General features: G+C 38.7%; 2 protein-coding genes and 1 long non-coding RNA gene across 13 annotated transcripts; 2 read left to right on the top strand and 1 right to left on the bottom strand.

Moving 5' to 3' along the window:
- The first annotated feature begins 791 nt into the window (after window positions 1-791).
- On the top strand, window positions 792-12,555 carry LOC147871855 (uncharacterized). 4 transcript variants are annotated; one of them, XM_087360040.1, is made up of 6 exons: window positions 2,772-2,980; window positions 4,778-4,945; window positions 8,827-8,978; window positions 9,385-9,568; window positions 10,923-11,010; window positions 12,511-12,555. In XM_087360040.1, the coding sequence occupies exons 1-4, from the start codon at window positions 2,978-2,980 to the stop codon at window positions 9,452-9,454; spliced, it is 393 nt and encodes a 130-aa protein (XP_087216166.1). In that variant the 5' UTR covers window positions 2,772-2,977; the 3' UTR covers window positions 9,455-9,568; window positions 10,923-11,010; window positions 12,511-12,555. The 4 variants fall into 4 exon arrangements, with proteins under 4 accessions (XP_087216167.1, XP_087216168.1, XP_087216166.1 ...); XM_087360041.1 differs by lacking the exons at window positions 2,772-2,980; window positions 12,511-12,555 and adding an exon at window positions 792-890 and having other exon boundaries at window positions 10,923-11,090; XM_087360039.1 differs by lacking the exon at window positions 12,511-12,555 and having other exon boundaries at window positions 10,923-11,090.
- On the bottom strand, window positions 11,283-26,743 carry LOC147871853 (ryanodine receptor-like). 8 transcript variants are annotated; one of them, XM_087360025.1, is made up of 12 exons: window positions 26,492-26,743; window positions 26,012-26,197; window positions 25,818-25,923; window positions 24,242-24,407; window positions 22,946-23,116; window positions 22,329-22,499; window positions 20,866-20,990; window positions 19,877-20,077; window positions 18,992-19,161; window positions 17,720-17,910; window positions 16,870-17,013; window positions 11,283-12,213 (listed from the first exon to the last, which is right to left on the bottom strand). In XM_087360025.1, exons 2-12 carry the CDS (start codon window positions 26,033-26,035, stop codon window positions 12,132-12,134), a joined length of 1,551 nt encoding a protein of 516 aa, XP_087216151.1. In that variant the 5' UTR covers window positions 26,036-26,197; window positions 26,492-26,743; the 3' UTR covers window positions 11,283-12,131. The 8 variants fall into 8 exon arrangements, with proteins under 8 accessions (XP_087216151.1, XP_087216153.1, XP_087216150.1 ...); XM_087360027.1 differs by having other exon boundaries at window positions 26,584-26,743; XM_087360024.1 differs by lacking the exon at window positions 26,492-26,743 and having other exon boundaries at window positions 26,012-26,485.
- LOC147871854 (uncharacterized) lies at window positions 21,433-22,607 on the top strand. The gene is made up of 2 exons (XR_015538261.1): window positions 21,433-21,747; window positions 22,310-22,607. It is a non-coding gene; the product is annotated as an uncharacterized LOC147871854 (long non-coding RNA).
- Window positions 26,744-27,105: the final 362 nt, after the last annotated feature.

Below are 27,105 nucleotides of genomic sequence, written 5' to 3'. Positions count from 1 at the left end.
CAACCAATGAGATGTCTGCATTCTATGACACCAGAAATTCTACAGCGTCAGTTGTTTGCAAACGTTTGAAGTAGTAACTGTCTTGGACAGGAAAGCACGTAGAAAGGGCAGTTTTTGAGGACTCTGAGCCCACAGTAGTAGGTAGTACTTGGCCTGCACGACACTATACAGAGGGGATGTTGAGCCCCCGGCCACAAACACAATGAAGACGAAGCTCGAATTGAAGTTCGTCAGCAAATATGAAAATGCCTTCTTGGTTGGCGTCAACTCCAAGCCACCGACTGTGGTTCCTGGAGGAGACCTGGTAAAGGCAGAGCGTGCCGTATGCACATTGACCAACACAACCGCCATTGCCCCAGGTATGTGATGGCTTTATCAGCACATTTAACCACATGTACCTTAAAAGAGACCACGTTCAGGAGTTCCTGAATGATGCGGTTATGGAAAAAGTAGAGTTAACAGAAGCTCGTGAGGGCCTTGAAGCCTTGGTTAGGGAGTGTGTGGAGGCTGGCGGGAATTCTGTTTCAGGAGAAGGTTCACAGAAGCAGTAAATGTCTCCTCCACTTTTAATTTTGTGTAGTGAATTAATTTTAGTTAACATATTGTAAATTAGGAACGTAGAAAATTGAACGTAGTTAGAATGAAGTATAGTAGACATTTGCATGTAGGAATGTGTTGATTCATTTCCTGTCTAGAGGAAAGCAGCAAGGCTAGTTCACCTTACTCTCAGGGGAAATGCAGACGTAGTCATTAGGCAGTCAGCAGAAGGGAAAAGTTGACAAGGAAAGTTGAAGAGAGATCAAGAACAGAAGGGATGAAACTTCGAAGATAGCAGGAGGTCACGAGAGTCATCATGACCAAGGTGCAGCTCATCGGGCTACTTTTAACAGGTGAGCGCTGAGGAGATGAATCCACGTACAGTACGGGTGGATTAATAAATATTCAAGATTTACGTAATTAGAGTGTACTAAGGATAAAGTGAATTAGACTAAATTAAGAAGGTAATGTTTTAACTTAAGTGTGAAATTTATGTAGAACTTAGTGTTAGAAATAAATGTGATAGTCTTAGGGAACAAGCTGTAGCCTCATGGACGTATTATCATATTTGGTGAGCATGTTGAAGCTGACATCAGCATCCTTGGGAACTTGCCAAGCCACGCTACCACATGAGTAAGACTAAACCCAAACGAATCTATCCAAAGTAGAACGTTACAATTGGTTTGCAGCGGCGGGATTATTCATTACTTTGTTATAAACACTTTCGTTTGGAAACCAGGACTGAATACTAGATGAAGTGTTTAAGAAGCAAAGTCAAAATCTACACCAGCACAGTTCTCCTGAAATAAAGCACTCCACAGACTATAAAGTAAATATAATCTACAAAAACAAATAGATGTTCCACAGGATCTAACAAGCTGTTCCATCACTGTGTACTATCATAGTCACTGTTACCAATGCAACGATGAGCTGAATCACAGCCGCGACAGAATGCTAAATGCATGCTCGCATCTACTGTTTCACTGAGTAAGATCACATATAATTAAAAATAATAAAATGATTTTCAGAAACCCTTGAAACTAAACCATATATCTGCCACTTTCACAAATTCAGGTTTTTAATTTTAATTACACAAGAAAACATAACCACTATTACATGTTTTTATAATAGCTGACAATTTTTGGTTAAAGGTACAATTTGGCTGCACGCGACAGAGACAAGCGACCGAGACAGGCGACAGAGTTACGAGACCGAGACTGGTCGCTTCCTGTCTGCTCTCTGTACAATCGTATGAAGTACAATTACGAGCGCGAGACAAAGCACAGGAGACCGCTCTCGGACCAGTAGTGTCTCGCGACGGGCTCAGGCAGCACGTGTGTTGTTGAGTAAAATAATGGCAGAAATTAAATTTACTGGTGACCAAGATGAGCAATTGGTAGAATCAGTAGCAGAAAACCGACCACTGACCACCGACAGAAAGATCCTTCTTCACGTCTGGTTTTGAATATTGAACTCATAGGTTTTCTTTGTTTCTTTCGCAACAAATAACACAGCAACACATCATCTTCTTCTTCGAGTAACGTTTTTAGAAGCATTTTTGTACTCATTTTTTACAGAATATGTACACGTATGTCTCAACAAAACAAAGAAAACAAACACTTTGCCGCATGTCTCGGTCGTCACCTCAAAAGTGTGTGTCGACAAGCTGCGATGTGTCCGTCTGCCGTCTCTGTCGCCTGTCTCGGTCGCTTGTCTCTGTCGCGTGCAGCCAAAGTATACCTTAAGGCAGGGGTGACCAACCCGCGGGCCGCATGTGGCCCGCCATGAACATTTTATTATTATATTATCTACGTTTACATGTAAGAATAATAGTAAACACAATAATAATAACTCGTTATGTTTCAATTTTTCACTCCAAAAAAAGTCTATAGTGTATCTAAATCTAATATGGGGATATATAATTTTATATGTGGCCCGCGGAGTTATGATGCATTTCCAAAGTGGCCCGAAAGATCATTTGGGTTGGCCACCCCTGCCTTAAGGTAAATTATTGTGGCGTATACGGAGCTGATGCAACAGCGGCTATTCCATCATCTTACCCCACCCCAAATATTTTATGTACGCAATTTTGTAAAGCCGTTTAAAATAAACAAATATCTTGATTGATATTTGTTTTTAAAATGAATTGTTTCATAATAGATTATGGCTTTATTAATACTTTATGCTTTAATCGTTTATAGATTAAATTGCTGTACAAATGATTCCTGTTTAAATTCGCCAATAAGGTGTCGTGTCTTGGAGGACCGCACCCATACTAACCAATGAGATGTCTGCATTCTATGCCGCCAGAATTTCTATATATCCAATGCACAGCGTCATTTGGTTGCATTGTCAGTGTGTGTTAAGTACTTGGGTGCTGGAAACGCTTAACTATTAAAACTGTTTTTTGTTATCAGTCATCAAATTATCTATTACAACAATGGTGAGTTCTATATTTTGCTCATTTCAGATATTTTAAGGAATTTTTGTGATTGATTGAAATGGTTTTCACGAATGGATGTGCTACCTCTGTGAAATACGTTATTACGTATGATTAATAAAATATAAGTTCTGGCATCTAATTAATGCGAAAGTAATATGAATTTCTAATTTTGTGTAATACGTTTATCATATTATCTAAATTTAATTAATTTTGCTTCCACGTGGCGGTGGCTCGACAGAAAGTTCTGAAGTGTATGTATATTGTATTGTGCTTTCAAATGATGTTCAGTTAGACAAAGAATATGTGGTAATTTGGCACTTATCAATTCTTCAGTTTTTGGGGAAAGTCCTCTGATGTTCTGATGGAAAACCAGGAGATTTTCTTTCTGGGTGGTTTCTAAGTTTTTGGTTGAAAGGCCTCTAATGTTCTGATGATATAACATGAAATTTTCATTTTGATTGTGATCTAATTTTAGAACTGGCTTATTTACATTGACTTGGATATCTTTCAGGAATTTAGTGATACATTTGGGCCTTAACCTAAAAAAGGCCTAGGTCTTACACCAGTGATAACAGGAATCTTACCAGTATTTGGTTTGCTCCTAATCTCATTGGCAATGAGTTGCACAAGCTTCTCCTTACCCCTTGAGTTTAGGTGCAATCCATGTCTGGTGTGGTCATATTTATTCACAGATGGCACATCAATTAATCTAATGTGCGATCTGTCCGCATTCCAAAGCGCACGCTCAAGTCTCACATTTGCACTCCTAACCCACTTGCTCATATGAGGCCTGTCATGCCGCTCGAGAAGGCCAACATTAGTATGTAAGCTTTTCCTGGCAATGCTGTCCATATAATTTTCAATCTTGTAATTTCGGTCCATGTCAAGGCTATTTCCCGGTCCTCCCACTATAATTACATTATCATCCTTAGTGAAATCCTTGCTTAGTGTTTCTAGTTCCCCAACAACATTGCCAAGTGTAGCATTGGGTTTGAATATATTTGTAACCATATATTCATCCCCTAGGACTGATTGAAGACGTTCACATAGTCCCCTACCATGACTACTGCCTAAGAGCAGGACCTTCTTACATTTTTTATTCTTAACAATTTGTTTTGCATCTTTTTCCTTTAACTGAGCAGCACCTTAAGGTTCCGACACAGTCAAAGCCTCAAATTTGTTGCGCAGTTTAACAGTAAATTTTGAACCCTTACTGGAGCAAAGACTTTTGTTTCTGCGTTGCGATTTGGCCTTAAAATCAGTCCAAAGAGTGGACGAATAGTTACATTTAATATTAGAGCTGTTATCAGCTTTAAAACTAGCAATCTGATCATATGCCAAAGCCAACTCCCTCCGTAGATCCAAAATAGTTTTCTCCTGTTCCCTAACTAACCTGGCCTGGTTACACATCAAACAAAACCATGGCTTAGCTACATCTACATTATTAACAGTGATGTTGGCACATTCCCAGTGGAACCACCAATTACAGTTGTCACATAATATACCTTTACAGACTTCTTTCTGGCAGGAGCCACATTTACCTGATAACTCATTAGACCTATTCTTATCTTAAAACTTACTCAAGTTACAAAGGCTTAGACTAAAGAGAACTATTAATAACAGTGAACAGATTGGAGATGTGGATCTAACTTATGTCAAGTTATTATATCAGGAGCAGGTGGTAAGTCTTTACAAAGCAAGATTCTTCAAATTTAGTGAAATTTGGTGTGAGTATAAGTTCTATAAAAAACGTGTCATTGTAAAATTATAACTTAAGGGTTTGTGTTTCTTCTACAGCAAAACCCAGTACAAGACGACCCACCCCTATCATCATCACCACCACAAGACCATGCAAGTCCTCAGAAATGGGTTCTAGCATCATCTTCTGTTTTCAAAGCACAACAAGCACAAATACTACAAGACCTAAAAAATGAAAACGCAGTACTACAACAACAACGAGACCGAGTAAGTCCTCAGAAACGGGTTCTAGCATCGTCTTCTGTTTTCAAAGCGAGATTCTGCAATTTTAGTGAAATTTAGTGTCCGTGCATTAAAAAAATTCTTCTCTGTGTCTGTCTTGCACGCGCATGCACTTTAAACCTAACTTCTGAGCTTGAGCTTCTCACAAAATGTACTGTTTTCTGCAAAACATAAAAATTTGCTTCATATTGAGTTGCATTTCATGGATCCATAAGACAGTCAGATGACGATAGGATGTGGAAAAAGTCATAATAATACAATACATATTATAAAGTACAATTCGTACCATTATATAAATTTCACATAATACAAACTAAGGATTCACCTAAAGAAATGATAAGCTACAAATAGATCTACCCATTACACACAGAAGAAAATTTACCACTTATTTGTAAACAACATAAATTCATTGACAGAGTAAAAAGAATGCGTAAGTAAGTGTCTTTCTGACGCTGCCATAGCTATATATAGCTATAATCATGAAATCTGCCTCGCATTTTTATTTGACATTCTTTCATATCAAAGGCTGGAAGATGTCTCACTATTTTATGGACTGTGAATTGTGTAAATTCTTATGGCAACTATAATTCTGGCCAATCTCATCTCTTGGATGGCAAGAATGTCAATTTTATAATCATTTGTTACTTCAATTAATTGTTCCAGCGCCCCACTTCTATATAATGAAAGCAAATTACACGTTCCTAATCGGAGTTCCATGTTCTTGCTAGGTTGTCACATTTTTTGGGAATTCTCAACAGAATTGCTTTTTCCAAGGTGGGGGTCGTCAACCCCCAACCTGGAAATCCAGGTCCCCGAACTTACATCCCCCAGGCACTGGGTAGCTCATGAACCTCGGGAGCGCTGCTCCCCGCACTCCCAAGACGCGAGCCCCTGAGAGGGTGAATTTGGGTTATGTCTGTTTATTTGTGGTCGTGTGACTGACATTAAGTGAAATAGTTTTATTTGTGGATTGACATTAAACTAAATTAGGCTTTAGGAAAGCCACACACAAGAGCGTTTTATATTAAGAATTGTAAAATTGTGAATAATGTTATAAAAGGGGCTAGAAAGCAGCATTACAGGAGACTTATAGCAAAATCAGACGACGAAATAAAAACAAAGTGGAACGTAATAGAAAGGGAGACAGGAAAAATATACGAGGCGCGTCCCAAAAGTAAGTTTCCCATTCGTCCCACAGCTAGCAAACCTTATATTGCGCGAAGCGACTGTGCGTACGTGATAGAGCAATGACGTAGCATGGCGCATGCACTAACGGTACTTCCCGCGTTCTCACAGTAGCATCGTTGCAGCTGTTGAAGATGGAGATTCTTATTCCAGCTCCCGCCGACTGTGAAGTGCGGTCAGTGATAACGCTAGGCCGCACACAGCTCGACGGACAGCAAGTCTCCTGCAGGAGTTCAGCTGGGAGGTGTTTAATCATTCACCCTACAGCCCGGACCTCGCTCCCAGTGATTTCCATCTTTTCCTACACCTCAAGAAATTCCTGTCCGGTCAGCGTCAGCGTTTTGAGAATGACAGAGAGGCGGAGATGGTTGTCACACAGTGGTTCCAATCCCAGGCGGTAGACTTCTACGACACAGGTATTCAAAAGTTGGTCCCACGGTATGACCAATGTCTCAATTCCGGTGGCGAATATGTTGAAAAATAGCTGGACACTTGCTGTATCTGTTGCAATAAATATTTCCATGAAATTGTGTTTTGTTTCTGTAAACGGCCCCAGGGAAACTTACTTTGTGGACCAGCCTCGTATTTATCAGATCAGACGCCATCTCTTCTAATAAACAATGAAAAAGTAAAGGATCCTGGAAAAGTGGCTTAAGTTTTTGAATATCACTTCTGCCCAAACACTTTGTCACTAGTCGAACTTCACAGAGGCGACGGGCTTCAATTTGAGAAAAGAAAACTCCCGTAATATTTGGTACCTTTTCGATGACGTATCGACGGATGCCAAGTGGCGACTCTTGTGAACGCAATCGATAAAACAGATTCATCACTCTGACGATGCAGCAGTGTTGCCAAATGGGTATCTCATTTGATAAAAGCTGCGACCCACACAGTTGCCAAATTGGCGAAAGAATTTTTGTGCGCGTTGACGAAACCGCGTAGAAATGGATTAAAATTGACTTTCAAACTTTGAAGCTGTTAAGTTTGAAATGCAGTGAAATTTAAGCACTATGTGCGGATGGACGAATGCCCACATTCACAATACTATAAGTAATCAGCCGCGTTAACTGGTTACAGCAGTAAACCGACGTTTCGGGAACAAACTGTGTCCCAATCTTCAGGGTTCTGACGGGACTGGATCCTCGGAAGTCACCTGTGTAACTTCCTGCTCGGGACCAGTGCACGCAGTTGCACAGGCGACTTCCGAGGATCCAGTCACATCAGAACCCTGAAGATGGGGACAGAGCTTCCTCCCAAGAATCGCGAAGGTCCCGGCTAGCCTCCGAATAAAAGTGAAATGTAAAATTTTCTTCCGATGTTGCATTTACAGAGACAAAACTTGGAATCAATTGATGAGAGGGATGGGTAGAAATAACGCAGACTGTTCTATCTGATAGCAAAGGAGATTTGTTGCCTCATTAGGTTATTGCTCTTACATTTGAGCTATTATCTACATTTTAATTTTTAAAAACTCCGATCTAGTAATTCTGAATTCTGGATAATTCCATAACCAATCGTAGAATGTCAGACACTTCGACGCGTGTAGTCGACCTGCGCCAACTTGCCTGTCGATTAATTTCGACCAATGAAAAATGCTGAAGGCAGAAACAAAGCAAACGCTCGCTGCGTGAGAGCGATTCTGTTCTTTGTTTGCAATCTTTTTATCCTCTCATGTTCACATACAAAGTCGCGCAGTTGCGACAGTCACTGAGTTGAGTGACTGAGGAAAATCTGAGGCCAAGTAGTAGTTGGCGTGGCGGGCGGCCGACGCAGTAGGAGGTAACATAACGATAAGTCAACTGGAGTACAACAGCAGGCCTTCTTTTGCTAACCCTTTTTGTCAATGAACTTCGTTTTTCTCTGGCCTCTGCAGTGCGATAACTCACATGGAAAAATTAGCGAAGAATTAAACCAAAATGTGACAATTAAATCAGACAAACATCGACATAAACAAACATTGGCACGCTGTAAATAATGAAGCTTAAGTTACCAAAGGAACGAAATGATTGGTCAATTAAATGAAAGTGATCTTTTAATCCTAATTCTAGATCAGTCGGGTAGGTCATGGGTGTGGGTTATGCTATTCCGAATTGTTTACAACTAAAATACTTTTGTGTGGGCTCTACGTCGATTGGTTACTCTCAACATTACTCATAAGTGGACCTAATGGTACAGTCACGTGATTTTTCCCAGAGAAATTACTTTCTTTAATTTCGAAAAACTACGCTAGAGGTGGGAGAGTCGAATTTATGCAGATTGTTCGTCCTTGAAAGACTCCACATTCACGTAAAGAACTCGGAAGGCGTCCGGCATTTCCTTCACGAGCGAGAATGAGGCACGCAGGCATTCAACTGCGTATTTGCCCTTAAAAGACACGCACGGAGAGAGAAATTAGCAAATCAAAATGACCCGGGTCTGAATGTAAGCAAAAACTCGTCTAGAAAACCGGATTTTCCTCGGTTCTTCCGGGATAATTGCCGGATGTAGGCTGAGAAAGCGTTTTTTATGAACTGGATAATTTAAGAACTTCTTATTGTCAGAGACAAATATTATTCAAAGGTAAATAAATATCCCGTTCAGGGTGCTGGAGTGTCCCTAAGTGACGCATAAATCATCGATCAAGATACGTAATTGCAGATCTTGATCGCAGGGATCAAAATATTTGCACTTTCACTTTACAGCACCCGTGCCTGAAGAAATTTTCCAAGTTTCTGGCGGTGGTCGTCTTAATCGCTGGTTTGATTAACCAGGGAGTGGCGGTTTATGCTGCCGTTATGGATGGCCGCACGAACACCGCCGGCTTCATTCTAATGGCATCGGCGTATTATTCGGGGTAAGTGACAGGTAGTCTTAGGTTTCCGTGTTCATTGCTCGCACGCTCATTCTGTTCCTGTCTAAGCCTTGAACGATCTACGAGATTCTTTGCCGCGATGATCCTGCTTGTAATAAGCAGACTCCAGTTTAAAATATGAGGACAGGACCAAGGGATCTTTATCTGTTTTACTTTGGCCTGCCATTTTAAGCCGCTAATCTACTGCACAGAAATCGATGCTCGATTGATCTGTTTGGAAATTCCTTTGGTCACAATTAATTTGTAAGTACATAGCAATAATATAATAGCGTAATTTCGATTCACTCGCGTAACTTTAAGTCAACATTTAATTTCAGATGTGACGGGTATCGCTTTGTTGTAAGTTACGAAATGTAAACTGACTCGCCTTTGTTTTTATTTCCCACAGCTTTCACGCTTCTACATTTGCCTCAGTCGCCACGAGTGCTGCTGCTTCCAGTGGCCTTGTCCCAGGGTAAACATTGAAACGGTCCGCCTTTGGGTGAAGATTCTCATATATACAGTCGGCATTGCTGCCAACATAATTGGCACATGCCTCCACTGGATCGAGTCAACGCCCAACTTGTTCCCCGGTAAGATCGAGTCTTGAGCCAGACACAGCTCAAGAGTGCGACGACTAAGCCACGTCTTCACCGCCGTCAGAACCTCCAATGTCGCCAAAAATCTCATTTCAGGAATTGTACACTTTATTTTCGTAAATCGTGATTTTCCGAGGGGTGGCCCATGCAAGAGTAACCCCAAAACGCACGTTTTAACGGAGCCTCGTATTCGAAATTGCACTTAAAGAGCAGTTTCAGAGGCTTTTCATATTCCAATACATTTTAATTATTCTTCCTTGTTCTGGGCCCCGCAAGGAGTTTCCTCCCTTGTGGGTTCCTAACAAACATGTTTTGATTTATTTCTATTCGACGCGTGCTGTATGCCCCGTCCATCCCTCCATTCCAAAAGCAAAAACGTATTCCCCCTCCACTTTGATCCCTGTTACTTCATGCTGATTCGCATCAACTGAGTGAGATTTCGGGTTCTCACGGCGAGAAGCGTGAAGATGGCTTTGCCACCAGCAGCGCACTGAAGATGGAGGCAGGATTTACCACAGAAGAGTCTGTAATCTGATACCAAATTATCATGGTGCATAAACCCACAAGATAACCATTTGAAACCAAAAAACAAAGCGGGATCACTTTGGCTGATGGTCAAATTGTCTATTTTCTTCTTGGGGTGGGAGAGGGGGGAACTCGAGTTGAATTAAGGGGCAATGCGGGGAAGTAGAGGAGTTTCTTTACACAGAGTTGGAGGGAGGGAAGGCCGCTGAGTGGAGTCTGTTATTTCTACGCAAATATGAAGGCTGTTGTGTTTCAGAAATAAATGCTCTTCTAGAAAGTGGGAACCTAGAAACGTATTATTGAATTGACGTACGAGAATCCTCCTTGAGAAGCTGGTGGTGGCTCAGCTGGCTTAGACGCTATCTGCAATTTATTTGATCGAAGATTCCCTCTGGGGATTGTTCTCGGCCACGTTAAAACAGGCCCTGGTTCTTTAAATATACATAATGTATGGAAATAGTTTTTAAGCTTTTTATAATTTAAAATAATTACACGTTGAACGATGGATCTTGCAAAGTTGTGTCAGAATTACCATTTTTGAGCTTTCCACATCATTGAATAGTTATTTCAGATAATAAGAAAGATGGTAAAAGCTCTGATTGCAGTGACGTAACAGAAAGTGTTTGGAAGTTTCTTTAGTGATGATTCACCATGTAACATAAGAACCAGAAAATTATTTAAACATTTCTGATACATTTCATTACATTTACCATAAATCAGATGTAAATGCGGTACTTTCAGGTTAACTATAAAATATTTGTGCCAGTCTGGTTTTTAAACGTGACTTAATTATTAGGAAGTAAACTTTATCTTGTGTTTGCAGGCACCAACAGAGAAAACAACATTCTTCCATCCGGGCTGAAATGTAACATCAAAGTTAGCCACCGTGAAAGTATTTTTGGGTGCACTTTGTAAGTTGTAACTTAATTGTTTTGGTTGTATGCTCAAACGTGTTTGTCTTGTCAGTGCCTCCCTTCGTAAATAAGCTTCATCAGTTTCATTGGATGCTGCATTGTGCAGAAAAAATTATGTTCTCTTCACATTTGACGGTATTATGACATTTGTACCTCAATATTATTATTTAAACAAATAATTTAAAATAACTGCACTTGCAAACATCTGTAAATTATGCTGGAAGGAAAAAGAAGTTCCATTCGCATTGCCGACATTCTAAACTGTGATATATATTTATTTATTTATTTATCAAGCCAATATTTACGTAGGATTTGAATAGCAGATCTTTGGTCTCCTTCTTACGCAAGCAGAATTAAATCTTACGAGTGTTTAGGTACGTCAGTGCTAGTTGTCAAAACTATAGAGGACAATCCTAATGCAACTATAATGACTCAAAGGAACATAGTTTAGCTGTAGATACTTTCTCTTTTGGAGAACTGCGTGATGAGTCTGCTTGTATAATTCAAAAATATCTTTTGAAAAAATATTTCAAATATTCAGTGTGAAATAATGATAACAATTTTTTATACTTGTACGAGTAAGCGTGTGACGCTCCGTGACAGCATAGCTGTAAAGTTGTTGCTCCATATCATTACTGTATTGAAGTTAAAGTGTTAGAAAATTTAGCTTTGCAACTCGTCGTTGGATATTATATGGTTACGCCATTGTAAGTACGTGATTCTAAATGGAGGTCAGCAGCACATGAACTGATTCCAATATAGGGAAATAAATATTCACAATGGAAGTAAAGTTAATGGCATTGAAGAAATGTTATGCAAATGATGAGAAAAATTAACATGTTCCATATGGACTGCCCTAAGACTAGGATTGAAGCCAGGCCTCCAGAAACTAAGTCCCAAATTATAGCATAGTTTTGGTGCCCTTTAACTTGCTTTTTGATTAAATATGAGTTTTATCCTTTGTATATGAATTTAAATATTTGCATTTTGCGTGTAGAGTTTTCATTTTCGTCTCAGTGTCTCAACATATGTTTTCATCTTAACTAATCTGGAAACACTTGATTATAATCCTCATCAGCATCATTGATCCAGGCTTTTGAATTGTAGTATGCTGGTAATCACTCCTGCTTTACATGTGTGAGGTCCTGAATTTGCACTTCATCCAGGAGACAGACTATCAGGAATTTGCCAAAATACCACCTGAAAGTAGACCAGGACTTCATGTTCTAAGTCTTTAACCAATTCACTATTTGTACATAATCCATAATGTTTCATTTTTACATTAAATAATCTCTTTAGCTGATACCATTAAACATCTTACCTTGTGGCAGTTTTGTATGTGCAGAATAGATTAATGGATTTTGTAAACTTGCAAGTCTGCATTTTGTGTTGGTACATTGAAACATAATGTTCACTGTAATCGCTGAAGTTTGGCAGTTTTATGCAATTAGAAGCAGAATGGGTGATTTTGTGAGTGAAGATTTTTCTGTCATGCAGATTCAGCGAGCAGTTGGCAGTCGAATGGAAGTGAATCTGAAGCTTGAGCAGGATGGGATGGAGGGTGTTGATGAACATGAGTGGGTGAGTGTAGTGTTTCTGAACCTACTTAAGTAGCTATCGCAGAGAATTGCCACTTTGCTGCATCCAAAATCAGAGAGTTTGTTTGCCTCCAGTGGCACTGTTTGTATGACGTCAGTTTTCTTAATTTCTTTTATATCACATTTGGCTGTAATGTAATATTATTTCTTCCTTTCTGTATCTTCTTCCTTTTCTCCCTCTACTATTTATCCTTATCTTTTTATATGAATTTTCTGTAAGCAAGGAATTGATATGTAACTTCAGCTTTTGGGTGAGAGCCACATTGAATTTTGGAAAACATTTCAGTTGCCATTTTCAAGATGGCTGCGAGATGGGGCAAGGGCAAGTTCACGAGGCTGTATATAGGGAAGGCAGTGAGTGGTGATATAAATTTGATGGGGCTGGTTGGTGGAGTGGAGGAATGGGCTGCTGTCCAATGGGAGAGGAGCATGTGGTTGAGGAAAGGCGGCGTTGACATTTTGGAGCCGACATGGTTCTGGTAACCATGTGGGTGGGAAGGATTTGCAGGAATTGATGCTTGAAATTTTTCATATTATGCAGAATAGTCCCAATGGTCAGAATTGACAGAGAACTGATTTCTGAACCTCTCGCTGGGGGGGTGTTCCTTATAGTCTGATGCTGCTGAGCGTTATGTATATGACATGCGAGACAAGTGGTGACGTGATGACATATGAATACCCAGTGACAGATATGGAAACGAAGGTTTTAAATAGTGGACGGCGGATATAGAAAGCACTGGATTGGGAAGCAGAAAGATATTGAGGGCCTTCTGTAGAAGAGTGGAAGTACAGGGGTTCAGGAACAAAGAATTCAGAAGATAAATAATTTCTGTAGATTGAAACTGTAGTGATTGGGGAGTGTTAGCTTGTACTGACAACAGTTGTAACTGGATATATTTGAATTTTGTAAATTGGGCTTTGGAAAGAACAGTCCGTGTGATTGAAAGACAACTAGTGGAAAAGTTAATATGAATGAAAACAAACGAAATATGTTCTTTGTTTATTATCATATAAGTAAATTTAAAACTGTCAGTTTTAAAATGGAGGTGTACATAACAAGTATAGTCTGCAATATCAGGTCATCTTACTTTTTTCATAGAAGTGACTGTGGTCAGTTGTTGGTTGCTGAGTTTGCTTTTATGTCTGTGTATGCTGTAAATGTACTCATTAATTTGTGACTGTACGGTGAATTGTTTTTGGTTGGTGGGTTTGTTATAGAATTTAAGTGATAACTATGTTAAATTTTGGCCCGTGTCTCTTGTAATTGCCCTGAATAATTATTATGTGTGGCTGGTAAAATTTTTGTCTTTTTTACATTGTGAATGTTTTTGTTGTACGGTATTTAGCTTTGGGTATCTCTAGTTGGCTTCCGCCTGTGCCCTTTTATGAATTTGTAGATGTCAAGACTGAAGAGTCTGTAATTTATCATTTTATGAGCTTGATTCTCTTTGTAACAGTCGGGAGCTGCAGCTGTAGTGGTTGCAGGTCCCCCATCTGCAGTAACCGTGAGTCGTGGTTCTGGCAGAGCATCTATACTGGCAAGTTTTCGCACTCAAAACAGGTTACCTGTGTCAGTTCCTCCTCTGCAGGATGTGGAGGAAGAGGAGTCTCCCAGAACTCTTGGTTGGGGCTATGCACTGCTGAATTTAAAGAGGAATAGATCATCGTAAGTTGTGTTTGACCTTTGACCAGCAAACTTTGAACACTGGGTAAAGCAAACTATGAATATGTGTTGTAAGTCAATTTCAAAATTTCTAATGCTGCTGTGGGCTGTCACTGCCTATTCCCAAACTGACCCACTGCTAGCAAACTACTGAAGCCTGAAATAAACACATGTAGGGCTGCCCTTATGACTGAAGTTGAGAACATCTGATGCATTTGGATGTAATTTGGTATGGACGTTATGCAAGAGGCGACTACCCTAAAATTGTACCTTACAATTTCTTACGGTTGATGCTTTTAATTGGTACAAGAATAAGCTGTCTTTCTTAATTAGGACCATTGGTGTAATTATTTTAGTGAATCAGAATATGGGAAAATTTAAAGAAAGCTTAAATTTCAAAATTAAAAGACTCTGAAATTTGTTGACAGAGGAAGGAAAAACTAATTTATCATATTTTATAAATATGGTTACCATTTGATATTTAAGATATCCACCAAACTCTCATCCCAGACTCAAGGATTGCAGACTTTTTTTTAAAGAGGGATGTTATGTCAGTGCATTGTGAAAACGGGTACCTTAGAGTACAAGAAGATTTTTATTTGTGCCACACATGTAAGAGTGCGCGCAAGGAGTGGCTGTTTAGCAATCTCACCATTCTTGTTGAAACAGCAGAGAAAAAATTTAGCCTCCCTGCTTGAGACAGGTTGATGCTTTAAATGCTGACCGGACATTGTGAGCTCTTGAATAAGAGAAATTTTGAAATAATTAAGTACAAAACAATTTTGTTCACATGGAAGGACTTTTCTCTTTCGTTGCCACTTTATGTTCATATCTTTATACAACTTTTTCATGTTTTAAGATGTATAAAGTCTTCATTGTATAAGGTATCATGTAATTATGTTATATAATATACAGTGAAACCTCTATCCATCATTCCCGGAACTATCGTTTTCCCGGATGCATCGTCCGTTTTGTTCGGTCCCGAATACATCCCATATAAAATAATGTTACATTTTCCCGCTTCTATCGTTCCTCGAACTATCGTTTTATCGCATCGATCGTTCAAAAATCTTAGTCCCGCCCCACAATTTTCCCGCAATGATCGTTTCTGAGAATTTAAAATGCTGGGTTTTGAGATAAATTAATACCGAAAGACGCACAATGTTTTTGGAATACGCAGTAGCGGTAACCTGTTATGTCGCCCAACCAGCACAGATTCTTTTGGAATGAGGGGTGCTCATTGTCAGAAATTTTACGAGTTAAATTAGGGTGCACTCATATTTCGTTCCAGCGATGCCAGATGGCATGTGCAGTGTGAATTTCTTCACAAATGCTTTTATTACAAGTACAAAGGAAAGGCGGGCGGCACTTTTCATTCTTCTGATTCATCTCCTTTCCAGCGGTTCAGGGTCTTCTACAGCTACGTTTCGTTGAGTTCGGCAGTAATAGTATTTCCATTCTTCCTGTTATTGTCCGCAAAGGGGGTTGGAGTGGTGAGGAAGACGAAGACGACGAATGCGAGCCCGAAGCTTTGCCGAGTTTTGCCGAAGCACACGGTGCATTGGCAAAAGTGAAGACGTTCTTTTATGCGCGTAATATTAGTGAACGTGACGAGGAAAACATTTTGAACGTGGAAAGGGCTCTGTTTGGCCTAAAACGTGAAGTTTCGACAAACCAGTTGTCCATTAAAGACTTTTTTGGTAAAAAGAAGTAACTTTGAAAGAGAAACATTGTTTTTTTTAAAATTTTTAATGCTTTCCCGCATCTATCGTTTTCCCGCATTCATCGTTTTTATTTCCCACCCCCGCCGAAAACGATGCATCGAGGTTTCACTGTATTATCAGCAAAAATAATGAGCCTCATTACAGGAAATGTGACTTCTAACAGACCTGGTACTGCTCCAAGTGTTCTGAACAGAGTTATAATAATGAACAATACACGTAACGTAATGTGGTCCGCAACCCAAATGTCAAGTCCGAAACTGCAAGAAACTCTTATCACCCAGGGAGCAGCTTGCTAGAGGCGAAGGCGATGCTGCGTGCGTCTACGTATCTACGATGGTTTTTCATCAATACCATATGCGGACATATTCTCTACTGTCTGTAAGAACCATCCACCACAAACACCCCCACGTTGGAATTTGGGAACTACTGCCTCACAATAACATCGGACCAATTCATCAGTCTGCCTTCATATGGAGTTTCTGAACATTTTCTTTTTTCTTTTTCCATAACATCATTATTCTCCAGATCTAGTCCCTGCAAGTTACTGTTTTCAAGAATGAAACCCTCTTGAAGACATGTAAGTTCTATCAAGCACAGGAGGTGGCACATCAGGTCACAGGAATTCTTCCAGCAGTGACACAGTCACTCACTATTTTGAATGTGTGACCATGATAACTAGGAAGCTCACATGGGAAACAGTATATGAATTTTCTGACCATCTCCCACACACATATAAATACGCAGAAGGAAACGTACATTAAGGCACAAACATCACACAGATGAACGTCAATTCATGGACTAATACACGATATCTATATTTTCAATGTGTATTAAGAATACACAGAACACGTACAGTAATATTCACTCTTACCCAGCAGTGTTTGCCCAGCCAATCCTAAGACGTGGCATCATATGGGTTGTCTGTTCAACATGGTCCACTGTTACTTCAAAATACCACTTCTGGTACATTGAAGATCCTTTCACTCTTCCCACAAAGATGTTTGGTCTCCTCACACTGGAGGTACAAAAGGTTTCAATTATGTATCATAACCTTAACATAAAATTATCAATTATTAAACATTTTATAAGGAATTACATTTTATGTGGAATCATAAGTCTAACTTTTTGATCCATGGGATGTTGTTATTTTTTTATTTAGTGTTCTGTCTGACGACAGGTCCATATGAACAGGATCCTTCCATCCTTTTCTCGGACTGGGACCTGTTCATATACGTTCTTGGCAGATGATCCAGAAGTGGTTTGCCATTGCCTTCTTCTGTGTGTGAATGGAGTAATTGTTGGGATGCCACGGAGGAAAACTCCGTGTTGCCTAGACCACGGCCTTGCCCAACACAAGTTATAAATTCGGGCACCGCCGGGAGTCGAACCCGAGGTCCCAGGATTACAAGGCCAGCGTTCTAACCGCTAGACCACCGTGTATAGAAGCATATCTCTGTGTGTCCTTGTGCATGTGTCTCTGTATTTTTTCTGTGTGTACACACATTTGCATGCAAAATATTTCTTCACATAACATAACCTCTACACTGCCTTGTTGAAAAAACCCTCATATTTCTGGTTGGAGGAAATGGTGAAAAACCAACACAAAATCAAAGCACTGGCCTCCCAGGTTGGGCTTTGATAAGAGGCTGCTGATATAACATTTAGTGACTAAATTAAACAATTACAACACATTTATATAATCAAACGAAATTGTGACTGACCTTGCAACACGGTCCACCAGTTGTGTCTGCAATAGCAGATTCTTGCCAGGAAGCAGGAAGTCGCAGATATTGTTCTGTGAACTCCTGACTGCAACACCGTTGCCAACACATAGTGAACACAATACGTCGAGAACCTTGGGGTCTCGGCCATGCTTCTCCAGCAGAGAAATGATGACTTTAATGTGCTCATCCTGAAATAAATGCAATATACTTTCAAATAGTACATGTAATAATATAAAAACATATCTATTCTTTGTCATTGTGGTGAGAAATATACATAACTACAATTACAGTGAAAAATTCTTATATTGAATTTCACGCTTCAAAAAGAGTAAGTTGGAGAGAAAACGGAGAAAGCGAAATCGGTCCAGACAAAGATATAACTGACACTGCTGTTTTACCCATAGGGCAGTTCAACATTAATTTGCAGAGAAAAGTGACAAGATATAAAAATGCTCACATCCATCAAGCTCTACCAAGAAAATAACATAATTGTCAAATTTGCAAAGTTAAGCCACAATGTGCTTCAAAAGTACATTCAAAAAACAATTAAAATTTAAGGTTTAAATGCGTCATGTTTGTGTTTTATAATCAAAATATATAATATAATTCAGGTCTATACACAAACAACAACAGAGCACATACTATAATAATGTACAAAACGGATGAATAAATTTAAAGACTTGCATTGTATTATAAAGTAGTTTTAAAGGAAAAACCTGAAGATGATGCTTCGCATCGAAACATGTAGTAAATGAAGGCGCATTATTGTAACATCGTTGTAACGATGAATAGCGCAAATTTTAAATTTTAACATCTGTAAATAAAGTTTGTGTATAGACCTGAATTATATTATATATTTTAATTAAAATTTGTTAATGGCTTAATAAATAGGTGATTTAAGTTTTACATCCTGTAATTCTTAAACAGAAAAGTATGAAGGAAAGAGCATGAATGTTTATTTTCACCAGAACAGAGATGAATATATGGCAAATCCAGGAACTTAAAAATACCATAACACTTACAGAAATGGCAGGACAGTATGAAAATCCCCTTAAACCTACATAAGTTGCTATTATCTGACTTGTACAGGGATCCATACTTGACGCACTCCTCTCCTTTCACCGACAAGTTTTTGCATATGATGCTAATGTTGTACGGAGTACAACGCTTCAATGAATGCTATTTACATTAACTACTTCCGTACGACAAGGACTTACTGCATTAGCCTACTGACTATCTGTGCATTCTCAGTTCACAAGCAAAGCTTACCCTCATCATGTTCAGAGCTTCAGAGGAATCAATCAGCACACAGTGCAGTACATCCAGCATCCCGGTGCCTTCCCCAGAAGCCTGTGAGCCCAATCTACCGAATAACCAGTTCAATCTGTTTGTGTCGGCAAACTGGGTACAATTAGTGTGATTCCCCTTGATGATTGCAGCTGCACAAAGCAATAACAAATGTCAGTGTGTTAGCTTACCACTTTGCGCACATAATGCATACCGAATCGGAGTGAATGTGTACGCCAACATTTTATTTGTAAGACACGTAATGCAGTTTGTAGTTCTACATTGGTTTTGCACTCTTAATATACTTATTCTTGTAGTTACAGGCACTGATATTCTGTGTGGTGAAAAATATTACGTTGTTTTTATTTGTTTATTTATCTTTAACATATGAATATTGTGATTTGCATCTCACTCTTTAAAACACTCATTTTTTGAACGGTCTTATTATCTAAATCTTATTTAAATTATGAGAAACCAATCACAAAATGGCCTTACCAAATCATCAAGATGCCAAATGTGGCATCTGATACTCGAAGACAAAATCAAGTCAGTCAGTGCTGTAAAAGCACCCTAAAATCTGTTGCCAGATAAATGGAGCACAAAAATGATGCAATAGTGAATTCAAATGAAAATACATGAATATGCTGTGTAAGCAGCTGTTCAGTCATCAAACTACTGGAACACATATTTTCATTATTAATGCTAATACAAAATCAGACCTCCCGCATCTAAGAACACTTCTACAAATACATAAACAGAATAAGAATAACTGTTATTACATAATAAAAATTCAATAAATTAAGAATACAATGTGCATGTGTTCAGGTAATATTATGAACTGTTATAATAATATTCATGATGACTCACCGAGCAACTGATACAAGTAGCCGGATATAACATCCCAGTTTTGGCCTGCTTCATCACCTGTCAGAGACACTAGGAAACCTTGAGAGGTTATGACATTAATTTTGTCTATGGCTTCTAGAATTAGATCGAGTATTCCTTCCTCCTGGAACAGATCCTGCCGATTCCTTAGGGCACGGAGACGATTCTGTTTCTCTTCATGTTCTTGAATTTTGAATATAAAAACCTTTATAAAATTCAAAGTATGAATTATGCAATTATACTTTAGTCCACTTTTAAATTTAAAGCTCCTCATAGTGCAATATGTTAACAATAATATATATTAATAATCATTAAGTATTAATAGCGCTTTTAAATTCTTTATTATTAAATAATTCCAATCTCCTCTTCTTCAAAATTGTATAGCAATGTGTTGTGTTTCTGTATCCAACTGGATATGAACAAAGCACGAAAATAAATTACTGATATAAAATAACCAAACCTTAATTCACCAACCTCCAACTCTCAGAAGTATTTATGTAGAAAAACAATGCAACAAAATTCCCACTGATTTTATATGAAATTATGTACTATCATGTGTCCCGCGCCGTAGCCGCGCGATCAGAGGCATCGTGCTTCGGACCGGCGATACGGAATGCGCGCTGGTTCGAGTCTCGGGGGAGAAGAAATTTTCTTGTGAGCTTTCGACCAGCGTATGGGACCGGTGCCAACCCAGCATCCTGAGGAAATTGGTGAGCTACAATGAGTAGCGTAATCTGGTCAGGAAAGCTAGCAATGGCTGGGGGTTCGTCATGCTGACCACACGTCACCCTATATCTGGTTGGATGATCGTTCACCTCTGCTTAGGCATGTGAACGTGAGGCCAGCAGTCAAGTTAGTCGGCTTTGGCTCTCTGGAGCTGTTAAGCCACGGATTTATTATTATGTACTATCATGTTCTTGTACCTGTAAAATACAAAGTGGATAGAACTATTAACAATAAACTTTAATTACCCATTTCTTCTCCAGGCTCAGCAAAATAGTTAATCAAGTCTTCAAGGCACATCACCATTTCACCTAGATTCACAGACTGGAAGAACAAGGACGCACGTCTGTAAACCTGCAGAGCTTCCAGGCCCCTGGAACAAAAGCACGACAGCTACAATAGGAAGCCATAGACTGGAAATCCACACACCAATTTTTTTATTTTGAAAATTCCACAGGTAAGAACAAATGTAAGACATCAATGACTTAGATGTAAATTAAATTTAAAAACACTGAAAATGACATGCGTCAGTCTGTCTGCCTGCCTGTCTATGCACGTATTTACATTTGAATATCATCACATGCACGAGTGTGCATGTCTCTCTCTCTCTGTGAACGCGCAAGCGTGCGTATGTATTGCTCAGTATTTTTGCAGACCCACACAGGGCAGAGAAAAAGAAGTTGCGGGGAATCAGAATGAAATTTGTACTGTTGTTATGAGTCTAAACAGTTCTCAGAAACAAGTGGCCATTGCAAACTAATTCTCAAAACAATGTATCTTATGTAAAATAATGTAATGAAATTAGTGAAGTTCTGTGAATGCAGTTTTATTTTATTTGTTTAGTGTTCTGTCTGACGACAGGTCCATATGAACAGGATCCTTCCATCCTTTTCTCGGACTGGGACCTGTTCATATACGTTCTTGGCAGATGATCCAGAAGTGGTTTGCCATTGCCTTCTTCTGTGTGTGATTGTTGGGATGCCACGGAGGAAAACTCCGTGTTGCCTAGACCACGGCCTTGCCCAACACAAGTTATAAATTCGGGCACCGCCGGGAATCGAACCCGAGACCCCAGGATTACAAGGCCAGCTTTCTAACCGCTAGACCACCGTGGCGGAGTTGTGAATGCAGTAAGAAATATTTTTGAGTATCCATGTATTTTGATTATTCATGCATCTTATCTTCATTAGCCTGGAGAATCAGAAGTTTACCACAGCAAATTAATGCTTGTACATTTTTAAATTTCCTTTCAAATTTTTATAAATAATTATTGATCGAATAAAGATGACATTAATTCAGACATTTATGTACAATATAAGTTCAGACTATCCTATAAAAAATTAAATATGAAATACGGCCCTTTGGTCTCATTTTAATTAAGTTCTTTATTATTAGTGTGCTGCTTCAACATCCAAAAGGCCTATTACAGATACAGCACAATAATAAATACAAGAAGGTAACAACATATAGATTATACGATTAAATATAATTTTAAAGCTATCTCAAAGCTACAATTAACTTTTATCATACACGAATACAGAATTTAAATGTTGCATTATCAGATTACTGGCTTGATGATTCAGCAATGATCGTACTACTGCAATGCACGGCCAAATGAATTGTGCGTAAGCCATGATGCAAGGACAATAAAGGTTAAAACTCTCCCTCACTCATTCATTTTCCTTGTTGCAGTACATCAGAAGACACATACGTGATGAAGTCGGTGAAGAGAGAACCGCACTTCCGAATCACACGGGCCATTCTAGACTCTTCTTCTTGACTACGGCTGAAGTCTAAACCATCATCCATCTTTCCTTCCTCATGGAGTACAGCTTGCTTTTCCTCAACTTTACCAACTCCTTTCTTTTTTTGTCTCGTATGACTGAAAGAAAGAAAGTGCAGTATTGGAATAAATATTTTATAAAAATTAATTTATCATAGTGTGAATGCTAGGCTGTGACAGAATCTGCTATAAATATTTTACAGCTTATTTTCATTTATTTTATTAAACTTCATAATAGTGCAATGATTCTACGGTGTCCTTAACAAGATTTTTTCTTTGAAGAAACATTTTAAATTTTGCTTCTGAACAGTTTCAGTAAGACAGTATTTGGTTTCTCCATAACTGCATGTTACAATGCCACATTATTATTCATTGTGCAATGACTGTCAGGTAAAACTACAACTCTCTTTGTCAACACTTATTTAATATAATATAATAATTTCAAATTCTTATGTTACAAATCTGGTAACTTGAAAAGTAAACACCTTACTTTCCACCATATCTATTATGACCCAATTTAGTTGACGGACAATACGTATACAGACCTTGTACGAGAGCCACAGCCCTGATTCTGAGTGCTGCACAATGACAGTACTGTCACCATATTGATGATCGGAGCTCCGATCACTTCTAGATCCTTTTCTTCCAGGACCACTTTTAGGTCATCCTTCTCTTGTCGCAAACAGAAAGTGGACGTGGCAAGTGCAGCATCATCTCTGCGTGCAAAAATGTTACATGCATTTTTCCAATATAGAGATGAATATACTCTCATCCTAACTTTCAAAGCAAAAGCTATTAACACCAGTTGCCCAGCTGTTCTGTTCAAGAGCGTACGATATTACAATACGTGTAAACTCATTAAAATCATTTGTTTTCTAATTGAGAGAAATTGGAGAAAAAACTGTAAGTCATAAACCTATAATAGTAAGGATATTTTATACTTGAGTTGTAGTAAATCTTTGCAAGACTGTTTACTCTTGGGGTCCTTCTAGTTAATATTATAGGGTTTATAATTACTGATGGGTCAGGCATTGTATATAATGCATGTAGGCCTCAATCTCATGTAATGTAGAAATGAAACTGCTTCAGATTCTGAGGAACAAAAACTAAAACATCATTACCACCTCTGCCCAAGTTCTGTTTATATGAGCATATGCACAGAACGACTGTAAAGTCATGCAACCCATTCCTGACACACATTCTATTCTAAAAAAAATAAATTAAGCTGAAATCAGAAAACAAACAAAAATACATTTTATATTATATGTTGCTAATGTCCATTGTGTTCGGTGATGCACGCACTCAAGCTTTTGCTCAAATTTAATGAACTGCAGTGTAGAGTTCCTGTTACAGAAAAAACAGTTCACCAAACAAGAAATTGTCAATTTCTTCGGCACAGGAAAATCTGGAAATCTAATCATAAACTCATGCTGGCCATTTTTAGTAAGAACGAAATGGTCGAACACTTTTTTGCAACTCTGAAGAAATTATCCTTGCACTTCAACTGCTGTAAGGCGACTTACGGACTAGTGCGAGGAGGTTAAAACATGACATGCCATGTGTGGGCCTTGTACACTCACAGCAGTATTGTGTTTTTATTAATCCAGTTAAATTGTATTGAACTGCAACCATCAGCAAATATTTTAATATGGGTTATGTGACTTCTCAGTTGCCAGCCATCTCTACTGGCAGTAGAATCCAATGGTTCAACACAACTAATGCAAATGTCAACCACTGGATACAACCCTGAGCCAGTTCCACCAACTTCACAACCTATTTCTGTAAAATCCATACTTCTCTTATTCTATGGTTATGCTATTTATCTTCCATAGTTAACATACTTTCTTACTAGGTAGAGCTCATTGTTCTCATTAACTCCCAAGTATCGAACAGTAGTGAGGTGGCGGATCCTCATCGGATGATACCAGTTCATGAAGCCGCCTGCCCATTTGGTTCTTGCCAATTCCAGTCGCCACAGCGACACTGCCACCCTCATAAACAACAATGCTGAAAAAATTAACAATTAATTGCATACAACAGATCGCCATGGCTGTGCGTTCTATGATATGGACCATTCAGAATGGAATCACAGTTTTCAATTCAGGTTGAAGCATGTTTCTAAGTACATAACACAAAAAAACAAAACAATTTCTGTGTTCATTTCCACGTGCGTCTGCCAACGGAGTAACTATCACGTGGCCACTCTCTGTCTTCATACCCCAGGTTTCTGTTACAGACTTGTACCACGACTGGCTACACAGAATTACCATACCAGCTGTTTAAAAATTTAAATTTACCATCACAAACCTAACACTTTGGACATGAAGGGTAAATCCCGTTTTCCTAAATAATCAATTTCTAACACAATTAGAATGAAAAAATTTAATTATAAAAATTAAAAATATTCCAGTGAGATCTGATAATTTCAAGATGAGTATGAAGATGGTTGTTTCTTGGATATAGCACCATGTAATATCGTGTATATCAACCAACATTTCAGAGGAGCTTATTGCCTGCATCATCACTCTGATGACGGAGATGGTAAGCTCCTCCGAAACACAAGTCTATACCTGCAAGACTACACGACGCCACATCCCAGCAGATAGCCATCTTCTTTAAAAACAATCCCTTTCTAAACATATAAAGGACCATACCTCATAACTGTATTTCATCCCTTCCAATAACACAAATCTTACTTTTGTCCAGGTTGGATCGGTCCAAGTAGATGGAATGGTGAGGCATTCATCACCCCCCATGGAAGAACCTTAACACATAACCACCAAAGACATAACCTGAAATATGAATGTGCATTGTCTCAGTTACGCATCTTGCTTCAGATAGCACTAAACCATTCAGTTTCCGTTAACAAATACAACCTATAATAATATCATCTAAATGTATATGCTGAGCAGTCAGTTTTGTGTAACTACATGCATGCATCCCCCCCCCCCACACACACACACACACATACATATATAACAGTTGTCATGTCCACAATATAATACAACTATATTTTAATGGAGGTTCATAATATCATAAAGCAGAATCTCTTCAAGTTAAGAATCAGACTTCAAAGTTATTTTTGGCATTGATCTACTGAGGTAACAACTTCTATATTGTCATTGAAATCACATTTACCAACTTAAATGAAGTGATCAATTTGAAGTATAAAATTTAAAACTGCCAGTAAAATGAAGCATTTGTTGCAACTATAGATTTGAAAGTGACAATGTTTTTTTTTTTGGGTTGTGACATCAAGAAGACTCATAGGAAGACACCAAATTTCAAAGACAGTATGTTTCTCCAAATCCACAGAGCACCACAACTTGGAAGAACAACACCATCATCTTCTATCTATACTTTATAGTATGCCTGATTATAATTACTCTCTAGTGAGCTGAAGTGCTGTATACATACCTACATACTTCATCCTGCTGATACCAGTTCCATACGGTTGCACAGACCAGTGAGACACGTGAAAAGATGCGTTCACCACAGACAGGTCATTTTCTTTAGCTGTTCGCTTTAAAATGGCAAGAATGAGACAATTACAGGTTTTATTCCAACATTACGGCCAGGTTTTAAACCAGGTGTGGGAATATCCAACTTACCATCTTACTTCCCTCTAAAAGCATCTTTCAAACAAATGTTTTGCTCCTTCTACCAACTTCTTCCACTTCCCAACCAGTATCTCAACTTGTAATTGTAGCTCTGCTGCAAAGTTTCGGTCAGCATTGTTCAGCAGTTTCTGTGTTGTTATCATTTGGCTGCAGTGTTTCAATATCATCTTGGAGAGCCTGTATAAAATTTATACAGACTCCACTGTATTTTCTGTTTTTGTCTTACTATTCTGTTATAAAATTCACAGCTACAATAATTAATTTATAAGGGTGTAGGATAGAAATCACCAACATTCTTCTCTCTGTAATTCAGCCTCTTCCTTCAGAAACAGAAACTTGTTCAACTGATCGTAAATTTGATTATTCTTATGAGAGTTGAAGACTCATCACTGTGATCACAAAATCCTGTTATATATTCTGAGTCACTTCAAAACAGAAGTCATTTAAAGAAATAAATATCAATATAATTACTCCTTTATGCCACCACATGTTCTTGTACTTGTGTCGAAAGTTTTGAAGTGCATGTATATTGCATGAAATGACATGTTCGAAATAGTTCTTACTTTAAGTCCTCCACACAAGGGAAAGATAACACACATAAATTCAACAAATGCTCAAATAACGTCACATTAACTTGCACGACCTCGCAATATATGACAGAAGAAATGCAGTGGACAGAAACGACACACAACAGTTACGCCATTTTCTCGTCCGCAGGGATGGCAACATCTGAAAAGCAGCGGACACATCCCGCCATCGCGGGAGAATGAGGGATATTCGATTATCATTCTTTGCGCACTGTAACAGACTCTGCTGCCATCTACCGACCACGGATCTGAAGTAGATCTACGTCGAAGCACACTCCGTTGACCTGCTGTGTGAAATGCTGCCTGCAATACCTCACGTACTGTAATATATGTATGCCAGTAGTTTCTTAATAGGTTTCCCAAACTGTCTCCTTCCTTTACATTTCTGGATCAGAACTTTGTATTTCTCATATGCCGCATATATGTTCCATGATCGCCTATCACATCCTTCTTAATTCAACTGCACTAAAAGTTTTAATTAAAAAATAAATTAAGAAG

This window comes from Zootermopsis nevadensis, unplaced genomic scaffold (genome assembly GCF_977971745.1).
Source record: "Zootermopsis nevadensis isolate Lab colony 2312 unplaced genomic scaffold, Znev_1.0 Znev_ptg000037l, whole genome shotgun sequence".
Taxonomy (NCBI): domain Eukaryota; kingdom Metazoa; phylum Arthropoda; class Insecta; order Blattodea; family Termopsidae; genus Zootermopsis; species Zootermopsis nevadensis.
The sequence above is the reverse complement of the archived record's forward strand: the minus strand, read 5'-3'. Positions and strand labels throughout refer to the sequence as shown.

Coding starts and splice junctions, on each gene's coding strand:
- LOC147871855 (XM_087360040.1), top strand. Junction 4,946..8,826: donor TACAACAACAACGAGACCGA/GTAAGTCCTCAG, acceptor TTCACTTTACAG/CACCCGTGCCTGAAGAAATT. Junction 8,979..9,384: donor GCATCGGCGTATTATTCGGG/GTAAGTGACAGG, acceptor TATTTCCCACAG/CTTTCACGCTTCTACATTTG.
- LOC147871853 (XM_087360025.1), bottom strand. CDS start 26,035: ATGCTTTTAGAGGGAAGTAAGATG. Junction 20,991..22,328: donor CTCTTCACCGACTTCATCAC/GTATGTGTCTTC, acceptor CTTTTGTTCCAG/GGGCCTGGAAGCTCTGCAGG. Junction 19,162..19,876: donor CTACTTGTATCAGTTGCTCG/GTGAGTCATCAT, acceptor TGCTTTGTGCAG/CTGCAATCATCAAGGGGAAT.